This window comes from Chiloscyllium plagiosum, chromosome 3 (assembly GCF_004010195.1).
Source record: "Chiloscyllium plagiosum isolate BGI_BamShark_2017 chromosome 3, ASM401019v2, whole genome shotgun sequence".
NCBI lineage: Eukaryota > Metazoa > Chordata > Chondrichthyes > Orectolobiformes > Hemiscylliidae > Chiloscyllium > Chiloscyllium plagiosum.
In genome coordinates, this window is record NC_057712.1 from 84,305,676 (window position 1) to 84,333,026 (window position 27,351).

Sequence of the window (27,351 nt, forward strand, 5' to 3'; positions counted from 1 at the left end):
TACAAGTCAGGAATGGAATTCTCTCAACGTATCTCGATGTGACTGGTCATAGAGTAATAGAGATGTACAGCATGGAAACTGACCCTTCGGTCCAACCCGTCCATGCTGAACAAGCATCCCAACCCAATCTAATCCCACCTGCCAGCATCTGGCCCATATCCCTCCAAACTCTTTCTATTCATATACCCATTCAAATGCCTTTTAAATGTTGCAATTGTACCAGCCTCCACCACTTCTTCTGGCAGCTCATTCCATACACGTACCGCCCTCAGTGTGAAAACGTTGCCCCGTAGGTCTCTTTTATATCTAGCTGTTCAATACCATTTAAGCCAAAACCACTGACATGATCTGAACTCTATCCACCAATTTAAACATTCAGTCTCCAACATCAATTCACAGAAACGGTACCATCTACAAAATGCACTGCAGCAGTTCACCAAGTACCTTCAACATCACCTACCAATCCCACAAGCTCCATTACCTAGATGGAACAGAGAAACAGATGCATGGGAACACCACTGTCTGCAAGCCCCACTCCAAGTCACACACCATCCCACTTGGAACAATGTCACTATGCATTCATTGTCACTGTGCCAATATCCTGGAACTCTCTCCTTACTAGCACTGTGGAAATATTTTAACTTCACCAACTACAGTCACTCAAGGCGACAGCTTACGATCACATTTTCAAAAGGTTACCAGGGATAGGTAACAAACACTGGCCTTGCTCACATCCAATGAAAGAATAAAAATAAAGCTTTTTGTTTAAAATAAGACTTCAAGGTAGTCTTCTGTATGAGGGCATTAACAATTTATTTCCAGGCCCAGCAACTAACGTACCTGGGAGTCTTCAGCCACACTTACTGGTTTCTTCAATAGGGTTGAGGATGGGTAGAAGTTAACATCCCACAATGTTCTCCCAGCCATGTAAAGAACTACTCAAAAAACTAGACCCCCAGCTGACTGAGATAACTGGTTCCAGCAAGAGATTAGAAACAAGAGTTTTATGGAAGATATGTCATAGCAATACCACTATTATTTTCATGACTTTGTGTTTAAATTTACAGCTTCCATAGAATTGGGGATTAACGCAAAGTACTGATTGGGATTCATATAATAACCTCTCTGGAGCAGAATGCTCACAGGTTAATTCTTAGATTCGTCCAATAGCCTAAGGCTTAGCCAGAGTCAAACTTCTAACTTGGTTAATATTCCGACTTATTTGAACATTCCTTTACAATGCATGAATAATTAGAATGACTTATATTTGTGAGACTTTCCACATTGGTGCAAGTGGCAACTATGGTTCAGTGCTGTATATTCAACTCTAGTCAGACTGTTGTGCATGCAAGTTCCACTCTACAGTGGGGCACAATATTTTGGCTGATATTTTAGTACAGATTGAGGGATTCCTGCATTATTGGAGACACTATCTTTCTGACAGGAAATAAAAGTAAGATCGTGTTTGTTGTCCCGTGATCCCATGCTACCATTTACAGAAATGCAGGGCAGTTCATCAGCCTGGCCCACCTGTGCTTCTTAATTAACTTCAATGAAACCGATTCTCTGGTTATTACCACCATTACTGATGTGGGACATTGCTAAGTGTAAATTAGATGCTGAAGTTTCTACAATAATGGCTATATTTAAAAGTACTTAAACAAAAACAGAAATTGCTGGAGAAACTCAACAGAATTTCTGAACCGAATTCTGAAGAATAGTCACAGAACCCAAAACATTGACTCTGCTTTCTCTTCACAGATGCGGTCAGATCTGTTGAGTTTCTCAAGCAATTTCTGTTTTTGTTTCATATTTCCAGCATCCACGGTTTTTCACTTTTTGTTTAACAGTATTTAATTGGTTGCAAATACTTTTGGAGGTCCTGAGGCAATGACAAGTGCCATATGAATGCAATTCTTTATTTTCCTTTCTTTCTTTAATGTCTGCTATTTGTTCAGGAACGTAATATTGCAGAGTTGATTGGTCCCTGCTAAGCAAGTGATCACAGCACAAAGTATCTAGTAAGGACCATCCAGAAATAAGTTTCAAACATTAAGTTTGTATGTGCATGCAATTACAAAACAATTATATAAATTGATCTATTGAAAACTCTCAAAGAAATATGGATCACACAGAAATGAAACTAATTAAAATTTTAAAAATTGATTACATTCTGTACTTGGAATTTACAAGCAAGGTTACCAAAGTTCTGCCCTCACTTTTAATCAAAAGACAATCATTCCTAACTGCACAGGCCAACTTGTGCTGCTTAAGAAAAAGCACAAATATAACTTGTCATTATTAATAATAACGGTGTTTTCAGCATAATCTTGGAAACCAAATATGTAAATTACTACAGATAATAAAACACTATCCAACACAATATAGACTAAGAAAGCTCTTCTTTGCTCTGAATAAAGAAACATTTTAAACCACAATTCTCTTTTACATATTTCCAGAGTATATGTATCTTTAAGTTATTACTGATATTTATGCAAATGTACAGAACCACATGATTTTTAAGCAAAATCAACCCACACCAGAACTGAAAATTGGATAATTCTTCATAATAAATTCATTATTCCCTGAGTGTACTGCATGGACCAAGTTGGCAATAAAACACTCATTCAAGCAGTTCTATGTAAAAATAAAGTTATTCTTATGCGTTACAGTGAAACAAGCTAACTACATGTATTACGTTGTGTTAAATATCAATTCTCAATTGCACAGCAGCAGACCAAATGATCTCTAGTTCTTAAAATAATTTCATAAACCAAGCATTTTTTGTTTCTTCCAGGGAAAATCAGAAATAAAGTAGTTAACATATAGTGCTCATTTTTGTCTTTATAAAGCCTGAGAGGTCAATTGTGCTTAATTAATATTAATAATAAAGGTCAGTCCATTTAGTGGTCAGAACACAAGACACTGAATTGCACATTCTCACTAAAGTTAGCAGCATCAAACCAATGAACAACAATTCACAAGCTTTGAAGCAGAGCTTGACTGAATTTTACAAAGTATCCAAAAAGTATACAAATTGCACGGGTATTAGTTTCAAATTTACACAGTAAAAACATTCATTCACTATTTTAAAGAAATGTTTGCAACTACAGAGAATGTAGCTCCATCTATATTTAAAATTTTGTGTTTTTAAGAAGGAGGAAATCTTGGGGAAATTAATTGGCAAGTTGTGTGATGGCAGTAAAGAAGATATTTAAAACAAAATATCAGGTCTTCTATCTTAAACCACAGATCGATGCTCTCCACAAACGTAAATGGCACTTGGACGAATTCGCCTTCTAGTACGTCCTGGCAGCTGTGGCAAGAACTTAAAGGTTTTTGGCATCAGCTCTAAGCAAGCATCACGGAATTTTTTAATCCTCCAATAGTAAATTAATGGGTTGAGTGCAGATTTGAGGTAGGTTAACCAAAGGAGCCACGTGCTTATCTCAAAAAAGTTACCTTTATGATAAAAACTACTGCTGAAAGTAGAAACAAGGCTGTATGTGGTGAATGGCGCTGAGCAGAAGGTGAAGACAATGAAGAGGATCAGGATGGTAGTGAAGGCACGTGTTTTGAAGCTCATGTCAATGCTTAGTTGGCAGGGTCTCTGCAGGCTCATGAGTCCAAGCTTACTGGCTTGGCCCAAACAAATGCTATCTGAGCTGCTATGGATCCGAATGGCATTATGCCGGACCGTGTTGAGGATACCCATGAAAGAGTACAACATCAGCATGAATGGGATGAAGAAGAACATAATTATTATTAACAAAACATAAGCCCGATAACCAGAATCTGTAGAATATCCAAATACGCACTGTGGAGCGCGAGGTGGCACTGGCAGATGTGGACTACCAACGGCAAGGGGAAAGGCCATACAAAAAGCCATACCCCATGAGATGGCAATGAGCAGCTTAGCACGATAGGGGTTCAATTTGTCTTGACGTTGAACTATGATGAGAAAGCGATCAATGCTAATTATAAGCAAGATAACAACTCCCTCTATCACAAAAAGCCAGAAAAACATGGCAGACACTCTGCAAAAAATATCACCAAAGATCCAATGTGTAGTATTAACAGTGATGAGCGCAAAGGGCATATTCATTACAGCAAGCATCATGTCTGCAAAGGCTAAACTTGCCAGAAGGATATTAATAGCTGATCGCATGGCTGCTTTCTGATAGACCATGAGACAGACAATAAAGTTTCCCAGGAAAGAAATTAAAGCTATTACCACTAGAACGGCAGAAAGGAAGATCTGCACAGGAAGGCCTATCCCCCCATAGACTGACTGAGTGGGAATTGCTGTGCTGTTTTCCATGGAATTACCTTCTGCAGTTTTGTAAGTGGCAGATCCTTCAGCAACAGAGAGTTCCATCTCATTGTGAATTACAGCATGTGCTGAAGAGTTGAAATAGGTATGTTCAGAATTGACAATTGTGCTATTTGAGGTCCCTGCATGTGCAGTCAAAAGTGGAGAATAAACCATTATACTAGGACCAATGGCCAAACTGTAAAGACGTCATCTTTCACCACCAATCAAGGACAAATCGTGACTGTTACATGTTGGTCAGAATGGCAGGTTCTTCAAGAAGCTGTACAGTTACCAACTGTCACTGATTAGAGTATTACTGGTTTCCAAAGTTTCAGAATCTGGAAAAGATAAAGGAAGATACATCAATGCAATGACTAGTATTCTTCTTTCATACTTTGTTACCACATAGCAAACTCACATTCTCAATCAAGTTTAAGTCCAAAACATTTGGATAAGTACGTAAATGAAAAAGGTTTAGAGGGCGATGGGCCAAATGCAGGGACATAAGACTAATTTAGTTTGGGAACATGGTTGGATCAAAGGGTCTGTTTCCATGCTGCACGACTATTTCTTAGCACAAGATGCCATTATTACTTGTAACCTGACAAATTCTGAAGCACGAGAACAGCATTGCCATTAGGAGCCTAGACAGGAAATACTACACTGTAGAAAGATGTATTCCATTCCCTTCCTCAGATGGTGATGAGGGTTAGGCCTATTTACAGGCCAAAATCCATCTTGCATCGGTATACTTAACTATCACTATCAGTTTTACTGAAAGTACTGATTATTGCCATTTTTGAAAAAATAAATCATGCACAGAAATAAATCATGTAAACAAAACTGGATAATTGTTACTTTTTCCATTTTCTAGGAAAAAGCAAGTTGGACCAGAAAATCATCGCTAATGGTCTAGGGGGAATCCCCACTTCATAAGAGCCAGTCAGAAATTCTACTCTTAAATTTCACATTTACTTTGAGACTCATCATACAATGGGTTTCTACACATGTTTCAAACCAGCCACATTATTAAAAAAACTTTCAAGAGCCAAAAGAATGGGAATCATCAAGTGTGCATGGAGCATTACTTTAACCTATTATTATAAGTCATTGTACTGAAGCCATTTCAACTTCATGGGAACCTACTTGACCGTTCTCCTTGTTATGATTAGACATTCAACAACTGGACAAACACAGGTACCATTAGTTGGAACTGTACATGATCAATTGTAACAAACATCCTTCTGCAACTGTAAATTTACCAAAAATTGTAAAATTGTGAAAACACAAGTTGAGTGAAAATAGAAGTTGAATCCTTTAAAACATTAGCATTATGCTACACTACTGCATTAATTAAATACATTTATAATCTGTCTAATGCACAAAGCCTTTTGGAGTTTCTTTAATTATTTCTCAACCATTGTTTCAAAACTGGTGTTGGATTTGACAGCGCTGAGCCATCTATTGATCTCTGAAAGAAGCAAGTGTAATAAAAGCCTCACTATAAAAACTAAGCTGTTCACTGCAATTACACACAGGTTTATAAAACATACCTTTGTTTGCATCATAAAATCGGGTTGTGTATTTGAAGACTGTTCAAATTAACCTCATAGTTTAAGCCTGTACCAAAGTGGTTGAAAGATTACAAGAAAAATAATGGTATTTACACAGTATCTTTAATGTAATAAAAGATCACATGGCACTTCATAAAAGTGTTAACAAATAACATTGAAACTAAACCTCAAACGATATCACAGCAATTGAGGTAGATTTCAAGAAGCTTCTCAAAAGGAGGAAATAGAGGTGCATTGGGCGGGAAGAGGTTTGCAAAGGATACATGCACACTGTTAACACTTTATTTCTCACCTGGGAAAAATAATTATTAAAAATCAAAAGGAGGAAGTCAGGCAAAATAAATAAATCTCGCAAGGTTTGGGACCACCACATTTGACATCAAATCCAAAATGTTGTCGGATTTCATATAGGAAGTATTTTCATTCCAAGCCAAAATTAGAATGAAAACTTTTAGAAAAAATACTATATGCTTAATATTCATTATCAGCACTTAAGAAAAATGTCCTGTAAATTACTTTAATTGCATTCTCAAAATGTAACATTAAAAATGGTCATGCAATTAGATATTCACTAAAATGAAAGATGGACTAACATAACTAATAGGAGATATGGCTGTCACTGGGGGCGGAAGTAGCTGCGGCGGCCACGCAGACAGAGTTCTTTCACTGGGGGCGGAAGTAGCTGCGGCGACCCTCCAACCTCATAGTCCCATCATCTCCCAGACCATCCATAACCTCATCACCTCAGGGGACCATCCAGAGAAAGCATATTCCTGTCAGGGTGAAAGGGAAGGCTGGTAGGGATAGGGATGGCTGGATGACTAAAGAAATTGAGGGTTTGGTTCAGAAAAAGAAGGAAGCATATATCAGGTATAGACAGGATAGATCGAGAGAATCCTTAGAAGAGTAAAAAGAAAGTAGAAGTATACTTAAGAGGGAAATCAGGAGGGCAAAATGGGGAAATGAGATAGCTTTGGCAAATAGACTTAAGGAGAATCCAAAGGTTTTTACAAATATATTAAGAACAAAAGGGCGACTTGGGAGAGAATAGGGCCCCTCAAAGATCAGCAAGGCAGCTTTTGTATTGAGCCACAGAAAATGGGGGAGATACTAAATGAATATTTTGCATCAGTATTTACTCTGGAAAAGGATATGGAAGGTATAGATTGTCGGGAAATAGATGGTGACATCTTGCAAAATGTCCAGATTACAGAGGAGGAAATGCTGAATGTCTTGAAACGATTAAAGGTGGATAAATCCCCAGGACCTGATCAGGATTATCCGAGAACACTGTGGGAAACTAGAGAAGTGATTGCTGGGCCTCTTGTTGAGATATTTTTAGATTAGATAACAGTGTGGAAACAGGCCCTTCGGCCCAACAAGTCCACACCGACCCGCCAAAGCGCAAACCACCCGTACCCCTACATTTACCCCTTACCTAACACTACGGACAATTTAGCATGGCCAATTCACCTGACCTGCACATCTTTGGACTGTGGGAGGAAACCGGAGCACCCAGAGGAAACCCACGCAGACACGGGGAGAATGTGCAAACTCCACACAGTCAGTCGCCTGAGGCGGGAATTGAACCTGGGTCTCTGGCGCTGTGAGGCAGCAGTGCTAACAACTGTGCCACCGTGCCACCCACATGTATCATCGATAGTCACAGGTGAGGTGCTGGAAGACTGGAGGTTGGCAAATGTGGTGGCAATGTTTAAGAAGGGCGATAAAGACAAGCCAGGGAACTATAGACCAGTGAGCCTGACCTCGGTGGTGGGCAAGTTGTTGGAGGGAATCCTGAGGGACAGGATGTACATGTATTTGGAAAGGCAAGGACTGATTCGGGATAGTCAACATGGCTTTGTGCGTGGGAAATTATGTCTCACAAACTTGATTGAGTTTTTTGAAGTAACAAAGAAGATTGATGAGGGCAGAGCAGTAGATGTGATCTATATGGACTTCAGTAAGGCATTCACCAAGGTTCCCCATGGGAGACTGATTAGCATGGAATATAGGGAGAACTAATCATTTGAATACAGAACTGGCTCAAAGGTAGAAAACAGAGGATGGTGTGGGTGGGGTTGTTTTTCAGACTGGAGGCCTGTGACCAGTGGAGTATCACAAGGATCGGCGCTGGGCCCTCTACTTTTTGTCATTTACATAAATGATTTGGAAGCGAGCATAAGAGGAACAGTTAGTAAGTTTGCAGATGACACCAAAATTGGAGGTGTAGTGGACAGCGAAGTGGGTTACCTCAGATTAAAACAGGATCTGGACCAGATGGGCCGATGGGCAGAGAAGTGGCAGATGGAGTTTAATTCAGATAAATGAAAGGTGCTGCATTTTGGGAAAGCAAATCTTAGCAGGACTTATACACTTAATGTAAAGGTCCTAGGGAGTGTTGCTGAACAAAGAGACTTTGGTGTGCAGGTTCATAGCTCCTTAAAAGTGGAGTCACAGGTAGACAGGATAGTGAAGACGACGTTTGGTATGCTTTCCTTTATTGGTCAGAGTATCGAGTACAGGAGTTGGGAGGTCATGTTACGTCTGTACAGGACATTGGTTAGGCCACTGTTGGAATATTGTGTGCAATTCTGGTCTCCTTCCTATCGGAACGATGTTGTGAAACCTGAAAGGGTTCAGAAAAGATTGACAAGGATGTTGCAAGGGTTGGAGGATTTGAGCCACAGGGAGAGGCTGAACAGGCTGGGACTGTTTTCCCTGAAGCGTCGGAGGCTGAGGGGTGACCTTATAGAGGTTTATAAAATTATGAGGGGCGTGGATATGATAAATGGACAAAGTCTTTTCCCTGGGATCGGCGAGTCCAGAACTAGAGGGCATAGGTTTAGGGTGAGAGGGGAAAGTTATAAAAGAGACTAAGGGGCAACTTTTTCACGCAGAGGGTGGTACGTGTAGAGAATGAGCTGCCAGAGGATGTGGGGGAGGCTGGTACAATTGCAACGTTTAAGAGGTATTTGGATGGGTATATGAATAGGAAGGGTTTGGAGGGATATAGGCCGGGTGCTTGCAGGTGGGACTAGATTGGGTTGGGATATCTGCTTGGCATGGACGGGTTGGACCGAAGGGTCTGTTTCCATGCTGTACATCTCTGTGACTCTATGTATTTACAGCCCTTTTCTTCCCAGTGTTAAGACAGCTATTATTGAAACCAGAGTCCAATGAGCAGTAATACATCACTGCTTTAACTGTCCATTGCAGAATCCTTTATTAAAATGAAGGATATATGCTTAAGAAAGTCTGTGTTTGATTAATATTGGTACCTTCAAGAACCATTAAGTGAAAAGTGAACCTTTCAGACATGTAGCACACACATACACCAACTTTACTGACCAGGACTTTTGGTGAATATATTATGCATTACATAAAGTGCTTAGCAAACCCTCAGAATGTCTCTCAAATTTGCTGGATACTTTATCTCTGCCAGATGTGGTTTCTTCAATGCTGAGCAATTCTCTTGGTTACCTTCTGCAGCAAATTTTCTCATAGATGCAAAATGAGTAATTTTACAAGTCCAATATATTTCTAAGACAGAGAGAAGAAATCAAAGCGTGTGATATCACGTCCAGAGATAAAATCAAAGTACTGATGCTGAAAATCTGAAACAAACACTGAAAAACTCAGCAGGTCTGGCAGCATCTGTGAAGAGAAAACAGTTAACATTTCAGACCCTCCCTCAGAACCAATGGTAGCTCAGAAAATATGGTTTTTATGCAGAAAATAGAGTGGGAGGGAGGGTAAAGCATGAATAATAGATGAGGAAACAGCCCTAAGAGAGACAGAAGAACAGCTGGACAGACAAAAGAGTGGATAGTGATCAGGCTCGGAGGGTAAATAGCCATTAATGGAGACTGTTAGTGGCTGACAATGGGTTGTATGTAATGGCAGACTATGTGATCATAAGGCCTAGTGTGTGGGGGGTGGGGGCTGAGACACAGGAGAGTTCAAGCCTGAAAGATATTGAACTTGATATTAAGTCCAGAGGGCTGCAGAACACTCTTCAGCACACCAGTGTTCCCTGGCCAACATCTCCAGCGACGCTCAGCATAAGCTTCCACTTGGGGACCCTGCAGACCTCCAGAGTCAATATAGAGTTCAATAACTTGAGGGCTTGAACTCTCCTGTGCCCCACACACCACGCCTTGTGATCACACAGTCTGCTATTACATTGTCAGCCACTAACAGTCTCCATTGACAGCTTTTCACCCTCTTAGCTAGATCGTTATCCATTCTTTTGTCTGTCAAAACTGTTCTTCTCCCTTTTTGGACTCCATCACCACCTCTCATTTGCTCCTTACCCCAATGCCCACCCTATGTCCTGCATAAAAATTGTCATTTTCTTGGCTACCATCAGTCCTGAGGAAGGGTCACTTGGCCTGAAACGTTAACTGATTCCTCTTCACAGATGTTGCCAGACCTGCTGAGCTTTTCCAGCAAGTTCTGTTGTTGTTTCTGAAATGTTAACTCTGTTTCTCTCTTTGAAGATGGTGCTCAAACTGCAGTAAACATAGAACACAGAACATTACACCACAGTACAGGCCTCTCAGCCCTCGATATTGTGCTGATCTGTGAAACCAATCTGAAACCCATCTAACCTACAGTATTCCATTTTCATCCATATGTCTATCCAATGACCATTTAAATGCTCTTAAAGTTGCAGGCAGGCTATTCCACCCCCTACTATGCTGAGTAAAGAAACTACCTCTGACATTTGTCCTATATCTATCACCCCTCAATTTAAAGCTATGTCTCCTCGTGCTAGCAATCACCAACCGAGGAAAACGGCTCTCACTGTCCACCTATCTAACCCACTGATTATCTTATATGTCTCAATTAAGTCATGTCTCAACCTTGTCTCGAACGAAAACAGCCTCAAGTCCCTCAGCCTTTCCTCGTAAGACCTTCCCTCCATACCAGGCAACATCTTCGTAAGTCTCCTCTGAAACCTTTTCAAAGTTTCCACATCCTTCCTGTAATGCGGTGACCAGAACTGTACACAATACTCCAAGTGTGGCTGAACCAGTGTTTTGTACAGCTGCAGCATGACCTCATGGCTCCGAAACTCAATTCCTCTACTAATAAAAACTAACACATTGTATGCCTTCTTAACAATCTGGGGTGGCAACTTTCAGGGATCTAGGTACAGGGACACCAGAGATCTCTCTGTTCATCTACACTACCAAGAATCTTACCATTAGCCCGGTACTCTGCATTCCTGTTACTCCTTCCAAAGTAAATCCCTCACACCTTTCCACATTATACTTCATTTGCCACCTCTCAGCCCAGCTCTGCAGCTTATCTATGCCCCTCTGTAACCTATAACATCCTTCAGTACTATCCACAACTCTACCGACCTTAATGTCATCCGCAAATTTACTAACCCATCCTTCTACATTCTCATCCAAGTCTTTTATAAAAGTGCAAACAGCAGTGACAGCAAAACAGATCCTTGCAATACTGTACCAGTAACTGAACTCCAGAATGAACATTTCCCAACAACCACCACCCTCTGTCTTCTTTCAGCCAGCCAATTTCGGATCCAAACCACTAAATCACCCTCAATGCCTATGCATTTTGTGCAATAGCCTACCATTGGGAACCTTATCAAATGCCTTACTGAAATCCATATCCACCACATTAACCACTTTACTCTCATCCACCTGTTTGGTCACCTTTTCAAAGAACTCAATACGGTTTGTGAGGCACGGCCTATCCTTCACAAAACCATGTTGACTATCCCTAATCAATTTATTCTTTTCTAGATGATTATAAATTCTATCTTTTATAACCTTTTCCAACACTTTACCCACAACAAAAGTAAGGCTTACTTGTTTATAAATTACCAGGGTTGTCTCTACTCCCCTTCTTGAACAAGGGAACAACATTTGCTATCCTCCAGTCTTCTGACATTATTCCCATAGACAATGACGACAAAGATCAAACCAAACGTTCTGTAATCTCCTCCCTGACTTCTTAGAGAATCCTAGGATAAATCCCATCTGGCCTGGGGGACTTATCTATTTTCATACTTTCCAGGATTGCTAACACCTCCACGTGAACCTCAATCCCATCTAGTCTAATAGCCTGTATCTCAGTATTCTCCTCTACAGCATTGTCTTTTTCCAGTGTGAATACTTATGAAAAATATTCATTTAGTGCTTCCCCTATTTCCTCTGACTCCATGCACAACCTCCCCCTACTATCCTTGATTGGCCCCAATCTTACTCTAGTCATTCTTTTATTCCTGACATACCTATAGAAAGCCTTCAGAATTTTCTGTGTTTGCTTCAGATATCCAACAATAACTTTGGCATTTACAAGTGTTAGAGATCAGCGATGATAACTTTAAGATAGAAGATACAAGATACTTGTGCACAAGATGGAGTCAGCTGGAACCAAGGACCCCAAGTGAAATGACTACCTATTCCTGAAAGGGCTAATTAACTTAACAATCCAAAAGCTAAACCTCCTATTGTGAATTGTCAACCCAACCAAACTGTGCAAAAGGATGTGGCCGCATAAACTCTGGAAACCTTACTGTTAAAACTGGTTACTACTTTGATTTCATTCATCAAATTATTGTGGTTCCAGACATTGACCTCCATTGCGATTTGCTAATCCATCATACAGTTGCACATGTACAACAAGGAAAAGGAATACGCCACTCAGCCCTTTGTGCCTTTTTTGCCATTCAATAAGATCATGGCTGATCTGATTTTAATATTAACTCTATGTTCCTGCATACAACAATAATCTTTCAACCCCTTGGTAATCATGAATCTAGCTACCCCTATTTAAAGATTTTGCATCTACGGCCACACACAACCTTCACAGAAATAAAGTTTCCTCATCTCCATTTGAAGTCATTGTTTAATTGCCCTTACAATTTCAATTATGAATTTCAAGTCTTACTGTTATTAAAATTACTTTGCAACTCCATCTGTTACAGTTTATATCCAAAAGTTGTTGTATCATTTGTGTTTAGCTTTAAGAAATGATATTACAGTTTTGAATTCAATAAATAGTTTTACTGCACATCATGTTTTCCTACATTGTATGGTATGTTTTGACAACATTATTTAGTTCCCTAGAGATTAGAGGATTATATGGCAAACTACAAACTGAGTGATGAAAGGTAGTTCAGCAAAGTGGCCTAGCTAATAGGACTATCTCAACGTCAGCTAGACACTCAAGCTGAAGAAGTTGCTTGCTGGAATTGAAGTGAAAGGATTAATTATTATCAATCCAACGTTCATGCACAATCTTACTATTATTTCAGAATAACATTATAAAAGACTTTCGGATAACTCTTCTCTCTGGCATGACCTCTGAACTGCTAATGGCCATCTAGTAAATGTTCTCCTTCCTCAACGGCCAAAAACAAGGTTGCTGTGGGTTTACAGCTTGCCATATTGGTGAAAACAGTTCTCCTCAAGGTTTATTTCTTCCCAATGCATGTCACAAACTATTTTTCACTCCACATTCTGAAAATCATGTTACAGCAAAAACAAAAGCAATTTCCAATTTAATTTTCCCACCAAAATGGCTTCTCACCATCTCCTATAAATGAACACAAAAAAATGTTTTCACCATAAATTGAGCTTTAAAAATTCCTATTTCTTTCAGGAACATAATGCAACCTGCAAAATTTTTAAACATCCTAAACATTTCTCAATAAGATCATCTTTCATTCTTCTAATCTCTCATAGATGCCAGTCCAGTGTGTCCAACTCTTCTACACAAGGTAACTGCCAAACCCACACCCACTACCAGCCCAGCTATCAGTTGAACAACCTTTCACTGAACTGCTTCTGATGCAGTTATAGTCATTTGGCGGTACAGAACTCGAGTATCACTGAAAACCCACATTTGTTTCATCTTACACTCATCATCAATTCAACAAGAAATACCAAAGTAAAAGGGATACAACATATATACACTGTAGTGACAGAATACTAAGTCTTGGGGAACATTGCTGGACAAAAAGACCTTGGAGTGCAGATTCATTGCTCCTTGACCGTGGAGTCGCAGATAGACAGGATAGTGAGGAAGGCATTTACAATACTTGCCTTTATTGGCCAGAACACTGAGCACAGGAGTTGAGCAGCCGTACAGGACATTGGTTAGGCCATTTTTGGAATACTGCATTCAATTCTGGTCTCCCTGCTATATGAAAGACACTGGAAAACTTGAAAGGGTTCAGATAAGATTTGAAGGATGTTGCCAGGATTAGAGGGTTTGAGCTATAGGGAGAGACCGAATAGGCTGGGGCTATTTTCCCTGGAACACCGAGGGCTGACTTTATAGAGGTTTATAAGATCATGAGGGACATGGATATGGTGAATAACCAAAGTATTTTCCCCAGGGTAGGGGAGTTCAAAACTAGAGGACATATGTTTAAGGTAAGAGGGGAAAGATTTAAAAGAGACCTAAGGGGCAACTTTTTCATGCAAAGAGTGGTGCGTGTATGGAATGGGCTGCCAGAGGGAGTGGTGGAGGTTGGTACAATTACAACACTTAAAAGACATCCAGACAGGTGTATGAATAGGAAGAGTTTATGGGCCAAATGCTGACAAATGGGACTCGATTAATTTAGGATATCTGGTCTGCATGGACGAGTTGGACTGAAGGGTCTTTTTCTGTGCTTTATGGCTCTATGACTCTATTACTAATTGGTTGGACTCTAGTTGGTTGAGGTATTTCTGTGGAAGATAGACCAGTTAATAATTACTGACAATTCTCCATCAAGCTTTAAATTTTAAAACAACACAGCTTGAATCTGATAGATCAAGGATTGCCCTGAAAGATAAACCAAAGAATGGGTAACACCCTGGTATTCACCCAGGCAGTTAATACAGAGATGTTAAAATGCAATTAATGCTTCATCCCTGACATGATGACCAGTCCCAGGAACAAACTGCCTGGATTGGGAGAGTGCAGTGCATGTCAAATCTGTCATATTCTCTTCCCTCTTGCGTTGTTTTATGAATGGTGTGGTGAAGAAAAAAATACATGAGACCTGAATAGGAATATTGTAACATCATAAACAAAATTATGTGGTAAAAATCAGGTTGTTGCATAACTGTGCAGAGAAGAAGTAAATACTCCCCAGAGAAAAATGAAAAGCTAATGAGCCCATGGAGAAAGAATAGAAAGAGCAAGTAAACTTGAAGAAAACTCCATTTTATGTTTTCAGTGCAGTCAAAACAAAGATCTACTAATTATTGTAAAATCTATTTGACTCTCAACTATTAAGTTTACAATTACATTTCAAAAAAGAAAAAAACCCAAACAATCTAAAAATCATAGAGTTACAATTAAACAGATAAGTAATTAAACTTGTGAATGAGACATTTATAAAATCTGATATATAACAGTCACAAACACAACTGCAAGATCTTCCAGCTGTCTCGATGCTTCACAGGCCTCAAGACTAATCCTTAGTGTCAAAGTTATGAGTAAAAATTGGACCTACTGAGACATTTACCCTCAAAATATGGGTCTGAAAGATTGTTGTTTTCTTTATAAAACTAATTGCATGGAAAGCTAAACTCTCAAAATGACTCTAACCTGAACTGCAACAGATTTGAACTGGTAAAAGTCAAAGTTCAGATGAATATTGGAACATATTTATTTTCACAAAGTGCAATTGAAAAAAATGAAGCGAACTTCCACAAAGCAGCAGTAAAAACCTGGGTATAATTTAACAATTACATACTACAACGCTTGAGGAATTGGGCCTATTTTTAGCAACATGGACAGAATGAATTTCCTTTACCATAATGATCTTGCAATCAAACATATGATTGCAAATTGTGCATAATCCAGCACACAAAGTAAATACATCAGTTTTTCTTGACTTGACATTTCTATTTATAACAAAAGATTTTTGGTTACAGTCTTTCCTGAAAGGCAAGATTTTAGTACTTGCTTTCATACTGAAGAATTTAGTTTTTGAATACATCCTTCCATCATAGCTGTGACACTTGGTTGGTGAACAGTTAAAGGATACCATACAAGTAACATTCACAGACTGAAATATGCAATATGATATTTTCAGGGGAATTGATTTGTTGCAATGCAGTGTTAATGAATTCATCTGACATTTTAAGTGTGCAACAAGCAGAAAGCAATAGAAATGAAATTTCTTACATTTAAAAAAATGTCAGAAAAAGTCTGAACTTTGTGCATTACATCTAGTGATATCATCATCATTACAGACGTGGCACCGTGGAGCAAATCCATACCCATTCTAGAATTGATTAAGATAGAAAGCAAGACAGTTTTGACAAATGGATAACTGAAGTACCAAAAGGTCAGAACTGTACTTTTAAAATGCCACTTACACTTTGCACTAAGTAGTTCAGATATGTTTTGATACACTATTACAGAAAATATGCAGAAATAATTGTGTGTTTTTTATTTTATCATAATCCCAACTCCAAAGCTGCAATATACACATTCAATACACACAGCTCATTTCCAAGGGAAAAGCTCTCCACAGACAATTCTTACAGGTCTTTACCTTCTCTCCTTTTGCGCTGATGGCCGGTACTGACAATTCAGGGTTTCTTCTGACCTTATCCTCCTTTTTTGGTAAGCCCAAAAGGATACGACCTATACTATCAGCATTGTAATATGCCTGCTTATCTGTAAGCCATTCCACCAATGTCTTTGCTGACTCCAGACTACCAGCAGTTCAAACTGAAATGCTGCAATCTGCACAAAGCCCTCTAGATTCAGGGCTTTCTGACATCTTTTTCAAGCTCATCTGCAAAATCATTATTGCAGAATCTGCAATCTTCCATTTCCCATGTTGCAGCCACAGGTAACTCCAATCAATAGTAAGCAGGAGTCATGAGCTGAATCTGGAAGGGATATCTCTTGTTAAATAATCACCCTGCATCCCGTTGAACTACTGGATTATTACAGTGATTATGGATGGAAACAAGTTTCCCTTTTAGGAAGCTGTACCCTTCTCTACTGAGCAAGAAGACAAGCTTGATGCAATGCTTGTACAGTTAATGAGATTAATTATAAATCCATATATGGCCACATAAATGGAATCTATACACTTTACATTTTGATGATATTCAGTAAAATTGCAGCACAGTGCATCCATGCTCAGCCACATGAGTCATGTTATTGATGCTGTTAGGAGCAACCTTGGTGATCAAAGAGCAAAGATTTAATGGAATGCTGACCTTCCAGGTTATCTGACAAAACATAAATGGTGGTGTTTCTTGTGAAGCATACCCAATTACAACCACAGATTGACTGGATTTAGAAGTGTCTGTATATCCCGGTGACAGGTGGGCGGTTCGGTGGCACAGTGGTTAGCACTGCTGCCTCACAGCGCTAGAGACCTGGGTTCAATTCCCGCCTCAGGCGACTGACTGTGTGGAGTTTGCACGTTCTCTCCGTGTCTGCGTGGGTTTCCTCCGGGTGCTCCGGTTTCCTCCCACAGTCCAAAGATGTGCAGGTCAGGTGAATTGGCCATGCTAAATTGCCCCTAGTGTTAGGTAAGGGGTAACTGTAGGGGTATGGGTGGGTTGCGCTTCGGCGGGTCGATATGGACTTGTTGGGCTGAAGGGCCTGTTTCCACACTGTAATGTAATCTAATCTAAATCTAAAGGTGCTGGAGGCTGGACTTCGAGCCTGATGACCTTGGCCTTTCTCCAACTCTTCAGGCTAAAAATACACGGATATACTGAGCTGGGGTTTTGGGCTGAGGAAAGAGCAGGCATACCATCCTGTGTGCTTGTTTCCCCACCCCTTTCCCAGTGCTGCCCATTTTTACCAAAAGCAGCCTGTTCTGGCAGGTGGGTAGCTAATTAGGCTCATTAAAAGCATTGTCAAGTACATGTTGGAAGCCAACTGGAATCTTAAAGTTGGCCTCCAGTTTCCTACTTTTGGGGTAGGGGTGTGTGGGAGGCAACCAGAGGGGAGAGGCTGCTCTGTAGGCCTAAACAGGCTGCCCTTTGGAGGGATTCTGCAGCATACCCACCTTTCTCAGGGTGATCCAGCTTCTGATTTTTTTTTAAATCAAATTTTTTTTGCATTGAAGGGACCTCAATGAAATATCCTTTGAGTTACCTATGCTCCATTGCAGTTCTCACAAGTCAGATCTCAACCTCAAGTTGAGAACCCATCCACACCTCTAATTGGCTAGGAGTCCTATCTCTAAAACAATTAAGGGAACACCTCTGTGAAAATCCCAGGTCACTAACCACGTGCTCATGTGGGCGGGTTTGGATTTTGATGCAGTCCCAACTCTGGTTTTCTACCTCGATGTGAAAATCCAATATATTCTCAATGGCAAAATCTGCAAATCCCCCCCATTCAACCAGGGATGATGAAGGAATAGAATCTCCAGAATACAAGGCAAAAAAAATTAAACTTTTTTTTTTAAAATGGGTGGGGGAAGATGTGAAGAACAACTAATGCACCTGTTAAGATCAGTGACATAGGATACCTGTCTTATGCTCAAGGCTGGACCTCATTGTTATTTCTTGATCCAGTTGCAATGTGGAAGATTGATATGAACATTTTGGAGCATCTCACATTCCCAAAGTGGGACACTCAAATATATGTTCCCAGATTTTTGAATCCCTGCCAACTGTCTCTGTCATCTGCTAAATCTTGAGGTTACTGAATCAGCAGCAAACAAAATAAAATATTAAAATGCTTCAGATTTTTAACTTCCTTCTGAAGTCTTCCATTTCGTGTTTGCCCCTGCAGTGGTGCCTAAAACACGAAGCCTGTTTTAAATAGACTCAGGGTGGATCCATCACTCCTGAGGTAGGGAAGATGGACAGTGATTTGTATGATATTACCATACAACTACTCCCTGAAACAGATCTGCCTGCATTTGCGTGGATGCTTCTGAAGTTATGTGACACCCAAGTTTTGTTATTTTTTAAAACTAGTTTGGGTGCATTATCCCTGCTAAAATTTAGAGGCTGTACCTCTCTTAGTTCAAATAAGGTTTGTTTAATCTTGATGGTTTGGCCCGGTTCCCAAATTTCCACCAACCTACTTAACATCTGACTTCTTCATACACATACTTGGCTATGCCCTCTGATATACATTAACCTCCAAACATCCACATAAAAATCTGTGGCATATCTCAATAAATTATATAATTAATCTGCATAACCTGAAAATGACTTTCTCTCTACTTGTCACCAATGAACTGTATCATATTTTTCTCCCTCACTTTAGATGTTGAACCTAATTCTTGGGAATGGAAAAATATCTTGCACCTCAAATAGAATCATAGAATCCCTGCAGTGCACAAGCAGGCCATCTGGCCCCTCGAGTCTGCACCAACCGTCCGAACATCGTCTCCCGCACCAACCTCCCCACCCCTCCACCGTCTCCCTGTAACCTTGCATTTCCCATAGCTAACCCACCTAACCTACACATCCCTGTACAGCATGGCCAGTCGACCCAACCTTCATATCTTTGGATTGTGGGAGAAAACCCACGCAGACACAGAAAGAACGTGTAAACTCCACACAGTCAATCACTTGAGGGTGGAGTTAAACTGGGTCCCTGGCACTGTAAGGCAGCAGTGCTAGCCACTGAGCCACCATGCCGCCCGTGATAATAATAGCATGATCTCAATAATTTCGCAGTCACTGAAGTCAATAACTCTTCTTTCTGCCTTGAATTCCTCAAGCTTCAACTTTAGATAACAATTGTTTATGAAGGGCTTTATCAAATGCCTTCTGGAAGACTATATAAATAAATCCATGCCCAATATATTGGTCACCTCTTCAAAAGGTTTAATCAGGTCTGTTAGTCATAACCATTCCTTTGCATAAATCAATTTCAGATAGACTTGTACAGAAATTTCAAAGCATGTGAATTTTATCTCATGTTCAACAAATGTAATTACCTTAATGGAATGTAATTTGCATCATAAATATTTATAGTGAATTTGTTATTGATATCCTTTTATTTTGTGGCCCTCTTAATCATTGTGATGTTATGCCTAAGAGGTCTGCGGCTGCACTGACAACTACAGCAAATACAGAAATAAACAATTGAATTAAACTGTCCAGCATTTAAATTTAGCTAAATTATGGTATTCTAAACACACAGGTATGAATTGATAATCTCTGCACAAGTCACAAATTACTCATACATTAGTGTACATGCTAAGAAAGTAAATAAGAAAAGCTTTGCTTTTGAAGATAACCATTACGGTCTTTATGAGATGCAGTCCTTTTTGGTCTATTGTACACTCCAGCGGTACCAGCCTTCAAAGTAAGATCCGATAATCTCAACCTCTCATCTGTTGTATATCAGTAAATCATAGCTTCATTCTTTTTTGCATTTTACCCCTAAACAAGTAAAGAAAGCCAGACAAACAGTATGGGAATAAGCTTTCACTGTTTCTATGATGTTATTGAAAGTCCGTTATTCAAACTGTAAGCACAGAGATGGAACAGAAAGGAAGGGGAACAAAGAAGTAGGTAAGTAACTGAAAGTGAAGAATGTAATGTTATCTTTGTGCCAGAGAGCGAAGTATACAATATTGACCATTCAGTGCATCTTATGCCTGTTCACGATATTTTAAGATTTAGGAAGAACAAAGCACGATTTGTTGTGTGTCAAATTAACATCATCTTATGATTCCTATACAATCTGTATTTTTAAACAGATTGACACAACTATCCAGCTAATCAGTTTAGAAAATGCCTTCAAGACTGACAATATTCAAATCAAAATTTGTTCTGAAATCTGTTTTCTTAACTTGCACATTCAGATGGCATGGAATTGTTTAATCTGCGCATCTCCCAATCTCTTTTGAAGTTATAATTTAGCAGAAGTTCAGTTCCTTATGTCAATTGTCATTCAGAACTGTGTCTAAATGTTCCTTTCTTCCCTTGTAATCCAAAATTATCTCAGCAAACTACTCAATTATAGCCAGTAGGATATCTAAGTCCTGGCTTCAATGGATATGCACATACCTCTCAGCAGGGGTCACTGGATAGTAAACGTTCCAGAACACAGGAGCACTGAGACAGACTATCGCACCCAGTGGTGTTCCTGTTGACACAAACTAGCTAAAGATCAATTCATAAACTTAATGCAGGTCTTCTTATTTCAGCAGTCTAATAATGTACAGTAGTCGAACCGTCAAGCTCTAATTAAAAATCTCAAAACACCAGGTTATAGTCCAACAGGTTTATGTGGAATCACTAGCGTTCAGAGCACTGCTCCTTTATCAGATGGTTGTGATGAAGACACAACCACCTGATGAAGGAGTGGCACACCGGTAGCTAGTGCTTCCAAATAAACCTGTTTGTGAGATTTTTAACTTTGTCCACCCCAGTCCAACACCAGCACCTCCAAGTCATGGCTTCAAATTCTAAATATTGAGAGAGCTGTTAAATATTTATCTGTAAAGAGCCTAATTGAGGTGATAATCTTTACTAACTAGATTCTGATATGCTAATCTAACTTATTACTCCAAGTCATGTAAGACAAAGAACTGCAGAAATTATATTTGTGTGACAACGACAGCCAGTTAATATAACAGACTTTCATGTTCACAAGTCAAATTATCATTTCACAACTACCCACATAAAAGATCTTCTTCTTACTACTAACTGTTAATTGGCAGGCACCGAATTCCCTTTATTTCGGTTAACCACTAATTTGGAACATCTATAGAGATGGCAGATTAAATTTGTCCTTTATGTTGGTTACAATAACAGCTTTGCACACAGAGATTGAATGCATAGCAGGATGCAAAATGTTTTTTTAAAGAGCTTCTCAAGATTTCTCAAGGGTTACTTCTTGATTTTTGGGCTTACTTCTCGGTCAGGGGGTCCCTTTTGCAATCTAAATAGCTCTTCATGAGGTAGTGCATCCATTTTGAAACATACAATTTGTACTTGTATGTTGATATATATTGTCTTTAGATTTACAAAGCAGAATTGGAAGAATTCATCAACATCCTCTACAATTTATCACCACAATTAAACTTGAAGCCACAACAAGTAAGTAAAACATTAATTTCCCAGACATGGCAGCACTTAAAATGACATAGGACTACAGGCACAAGTTAGTAACAAATACATCTGTTTAAAAAGCTGATAAATATTTCTATTTACAAGTCACTGTCATTGCCCAAAATATACTTTATGTAGACTGGGGAGCTCATCGGTAAAATTGTATGTTGCCCGTAATGCTGTCAAATAGTTCATTGTATTTAAGATATGTTGTACTGTGATGACACAAATAAAAATCCTGATTGAAAAAAACTATTCAACATAAAATTATGCAATTCAAAATGTTCATTACAACAGCATTTGTTACATTTCCTCCCATATAATGGCTGTTGAACTCTTAATTTTCATCAGAGAACTCCTCATTAATTTGCTCAGAATTTACTACCTGTTTTCCTATTCCCAGTTCACCGAGTATTCACTTGTTGCAAAGTTTAAGCCTTCTTCTCCCTTTTTCAGCTTCTCTCCCATTTGAAATTCCCTTCACCCTTTGCGGCCTTCTCTCCTCAACCTTGTAGATCCACTCTGCAGACACCCATCTCACCCTCCACTTTGCAGCATTCCTTCTATTTTTAGACACCCTCTATTCCTCTATTTTGCAGTCCTCCCCTTCAATTCGCAGACCTCCCTCCACTTCACAAGCCCTCACCCATGCTTTCCCTCCACTCTACAGCTGCTCTAAGCCCCTACCAGTCAGCAACCTCCTCTTCCCTCTGTTTGTAGACCCTCTCTTCTCCAATTTTGCTGCCTCACTTTGCCTCCAGAACCCCAAGCTACCTTCTCTAGGCCCCAGCTCCAAGTCCTGGTTCCACAGGTTGTTGGGCCCCATACGTCCTCCCAAGTTTTGCTCCTCAGCCCGGCAATCCGAGTTCCTGTTCTTTTGTCCCCCGACATCCCAGCCCTTATGTCTGTGTCAGCAGCACCTTTTCGGTCCACCACAGACTGTCTCTCACCCATGCTTGCTGCAGACAAGTTGAACCCATCAGCAGGAAGCATGAGACAGAGCCAGCCTGTAATTGGACAAACAGCTGATCACTAAAGGGTGGCATGGTGGCTCAGTGGTTAGCATTGCTGCCTCACAGCTCCAGAAACCCAGGTTTGATTCCAGCTGTGGGCGACTGACTGTGCAGAGTTTGCACATTCTCTCAGTGTCTGTGTGGGTTTCCTCCGGGTGCTTCGATTTCCTCCCACAGTCCAAAGATGTGCAGGTTAGGTGAACTGGCCATGCTAAATTGCCCGCAGTGTTTAGGGATATGTAGGTTAGGTGCATTAGTCAGGGGTAAATGTTGAGTTTTGCACATCTTTTGGACTGTGGGAGGAAACCGGAGCACCCGGAGGAAACCCACGCAGACACGGGGAGAACGTGCAAACTCCACACAGTCAGTCGCCTGAGGCGGGAATTGAACCCGGGTCTCAGGCGCTGTGAGGCAGCAGTGCTAACCACTGTGCCACCGTGCCGCCCGACTTGTTGGGCCAAAGGGCCTGTTTCCACACCAGAGGGATTCTAAGACTATTCCTATCCATTCAATTTACCAGGGCAACCTTTATTTCACTGGTCAAGGTTATGAATGAGTTTGATGGGTGGCTTAGGGATTTTGGTGGCAAATAGGAACACCGTAACCTGCAAGTTCCCCTCTAAGCTGCTCACCATCCTGACTTGGAAATATATTGCCATTCATTCAATGCTGCTACATCAAAATCCTGGAATTTCCTCTTTAACTGCATTGTAACTTTACCTAAAACACATGAACTGCACCAGATCAAGAAGACAACTCACCCACCACATTTCAAAGATAACTACCAATGGGCAATAAATGACAGCCTAACCAGCGACGCACACGTTCCACATATGAATCGAGAAAAATTTCATCCACTGTCCCTGCACAATTTGAGCTCTGATGTGCAGAGCAATTAATTGCGTGAATTAGTTAATTAAAACATTGCATAATTGGGAATAGTTTTGGTTTAATGTTTATTTTCCAACATTAGACAGGAATTCCAATTTGGCCTTCCTAGGATTTAAAGATCTGTTACGTTCTGTTATTATTAATCACACAATTATGAAGTGGAATCAACATAATAGCAGCAAGTCTTCTAGTACAATGCTCAGTGTGTTGTGCAGTACTTTCATTCCGTTCTCAGAACACAGAATTCCAGTTTGCAAATACAGCACCTGAATCTTTAAAATTACGGCGTCTATTTCTGCCAATTGTTGTTTGCAAAACTTCATTGTCAATCTGTGTTTATTTCTTGTGCCTTTTTAAATCTATGCTTACCCTTGTCCTCCATTTCTCAGGAATGTCTGCATTTCATCGAGCTGCAAAGTTTAATGATGATACAAGAACAATTCCGTCTGAAAGAAAAGGGGGATAAATGATAATCAGCAGTGAGTTATGGAATGGATATAGAAAACAAATGCTAATGAAGATTAAATGTCATGAAAAACAATATTTAAGAAGTGAAATCAAATCCTGTGAAGGTATCTTCTTTTCTTACAATTTTTTAGTATGGTCCTTCATTTGGAAATGGAGACAAACAGTGGCTAAGATGGCTACTTCCACAATTTCTGACCAGACTGCCTTAAGTTTCTGGAAAATTCCTAATTAAATATCCTTGCGTGGGAGTCTTCCCTTGGATGGGCATGTTGAGACAGAACTATCTGCAGAATTTACACCTGCTATTATTTGTGGTTTAGCCAAAACTCAAATGCAACTGGACTTTCAGAATTTCTGGGTTAAAACTTACATTTCTTTTGGCTCAGTCGAAGTTGTGACAAATTTTCTGAAGGGCTTTTCACTGCAAGATCTCGTGAATTGTCTCACTGCATCAAACCAACATTTGTTCATTAACTATCTATTCCATATCTACAGCATCTGCTACATCCAATTCTGACCTCATCTTACCACAAAGCACTCCCAGAACAGCTCGTCACTCAGTGGATATCCTGGAATTCACTGCAATCCTTTGCACTGGCGTCATCTTTAAACACTTACTGCGTACCTGGAGCTGCCCTGCACAGCTCCTGGCTGTTGCTGACAGAGGGAAATTGGTGCATCTCTACACAGTCAGAAACCTGGTGTTCCTGCTAGTTGGGGTGGTGCAAAGGTGGGACACTCTCTTTCCCCAGGATCACCAGTATGGTCAAGACACCAGACCATGCCAGCCTGCTGCAGTCTGGCATTGGCACCCAGCTTACTGCAGTCTCAGCTGTCTGAAGGAATGCATAGCACTGTGTGAATAAGGTCAATAACCTTCACCATTCTGCCAGTGTGTCACCATCTTCTCTCTGATACCTAATACTCATTCTATCTCTGCTGCTGTACCCACCACGACTCATGTTCTACCACTCTCACTATTGCCTGCAACATCTTCCCTCACTCACTGTCACGTACCTGAACCCCTGGCAGCAATAACCCTGCATTGCTTGTGCACTGCCAACACACTTACTTGGGATACCTCCCCACCTGCACCAAAAGTAACAGTAGGGCCACCCACTTCCAAGAGAAGTGGTGGACTGACCAACCTCTTATGTGGAAACCAATCTGACTTTGACTACCCCAAGTGGCTGACTGACCATTTCCTAGCCTCCAGCTGATATTGGAGGCTGCCCTTGACTTACTGGGCTGAGGTTCCCAGAGTGAAGGCTAACCTCCTTGCCTTGACTGAAATCTGCTGATAGCCATGATCAGCTTCCTGGCTCAGTATCAGCAGGAAATGAAAAGGCAAGACAGTGGTTTTGTGAATCTGGTTTTGTGGTTTAGGGTGCAAAGAAGAAAATGGTAAAGCAAGCCATTAAACTCCATCTGCCACTTCTCAGCCCATTGGCCCATCTGATCAAGATCCCATTGTACTCTGAGGTAAGTTTCTTCTCTGTCACTACACCTCCAATTTTGGTGTCATCTGCAAACTTACTAACTACATCTCTCATGCTCACATCCAAATCATTTATATAAATGATGAAAAGTAGTGGACCCAGCACCGATCCTTGTGGCACTCCGCTGGTCACAGGCCTCCAGTCTGAAAAACAACCCTCCACTAAAGGGAGGGATTCCAGAGCCCCAGATTAAGCTCAGAGTGAGCAAATGGCATGACAGGGAACAAATATCCCAGAGACGCAGCCTGGTCCAGTCCATGAGCACAGTGTCTGTGCTGCAGCATTACAATAGTAGCTGCTGGTGCAACCCAAGTTGCAATACTGAAGTGCAGATTCACCCTGTAAGTGGTTCACATGGCTGATGGCCATGGAACATGCCTTGAAATATTGTTGTCCATTTTCCAACTTGAAGGTCCTTCGGAGTAAGCGACAAACTGGATTGCCCAGATATCTGCTCTGAATTCCATCTCATGGTTTCTTGACATCCAGTTTAATTGGTAAACTTGATTAGGCAGAAGACTAAATATTAATGAGATAAGCTTGGCCATTAACAAGGTGTTTAACAAATGATGCCTTTAATTGGAAACTCCCCATTGCCTAGTGAAAAACTCACCATGTCGCATGTGGAAAGCATAGAAGATGCAGTGAGATGTTCTTTCTGGAATTCTCATCTGATTTTGATGTAAATCTTGCCTTAGCCCAGATTACTCAGACACTATAAGATTTGGCCCCATCTCTCTAAGTTTGATACGTAAAAGAAAGCTGAAGAAGCCCCTTTACAAGAAGTGGATGTGAACAGGAGCCCTCCCCCATCCGTTCTCCATTGTATAGCAAAGGCTTCTAGCTTTAAAACCATTCAAGTGGAATAGTAGCTGATCATGTGACACAAAGATTTTACTGAAGTCCATATAGATGTGATCTATATGGACTTCGGTAAGGCATTCAACAAGGTTCCCCATGGGAGACTGGTGAGCAAGATTAGATCTCATGGAATATAGGGAGAACTAGCCATTTGGATACAGAACTGGCTCAAAGGTAGAAGACAGAGGGTGGTGGTGGAGGGTTGTTTTTCAGACTGGAGACCTGTGACCAGTGGAATGCCACAAGGATCAGTGCTGGGTCCACTACTTTTCATCATTTATATAAATGATTTGGATATGAGCATAAGAGGTACAGTTAGCAAGATTGCAGATGACACCAAAATTGGAGGTGATGTGGACAGCGAAGAGGGTTACCTCAGATTACGAGATCTTGACCAGATGGGCCAATGGGCTGAGAAGTGACAGATGGAGTTTAATTTCGATAAATGCGAGGTGCTGCATTTTGGAAAAGCAAATCTTAGCAGAACTTATACACTTAATGGTAAGGTCCTAGGGAGTGTTGCTGAACAAGTTGACCTTGGAATGCAGGTTCACAGCTCCTTGAAAGTGGAGTTGCAGGTAGATAGGATAGTGAAGAAGGCGCTTGATATGCTTTCCTTTATTGGTCGGAGTATTGAGTACAGGAGTTGGGAGGTCATGTTGCGGCTGTACAGGACATTGGTTA

General features: G+C 40.4%; 1 protein-coding gene across 3 annotated transcripts in view; it reads right to left on the reverse strand.

The window, feature by feature from the left end:
* Positions 1-235: 235 nt before the first annotated feature.
* Positions 236-27,351, reverse strand: part of gpr63 (G protein-coupled receptor 63) — a 149,903-nt gene continuing 122,787 nt past the window's right edge. For 2 of the 3 annotated variants that reach the window (XM_043685356.1, XM_043685362.1), the window contains 3 exons: positions 24,209-24,285; positions 20,889-20,967; positions 236-4,653 (listed from right to left, as the gene is read on the reverse strand). In XM_043685356.1, the coding sequence (XP_043541291.1) occupies positions 3,242-4,489 (1,248 nt within the window). In that variant the 5' untranslated portion in view covers positions 4,490-4,653; positions 20,889-20,967; positions 24,209-24,285 and the 3' untranslated portion in view covers positions 236-3,241. The remainder of the gene's footprint in view (positions 4,654-20,888; positions 20,968-24,208; positions 24,286-27,351) is intronic. The other variant, XM_043685367.1, reaches the window with a different exon arrangement.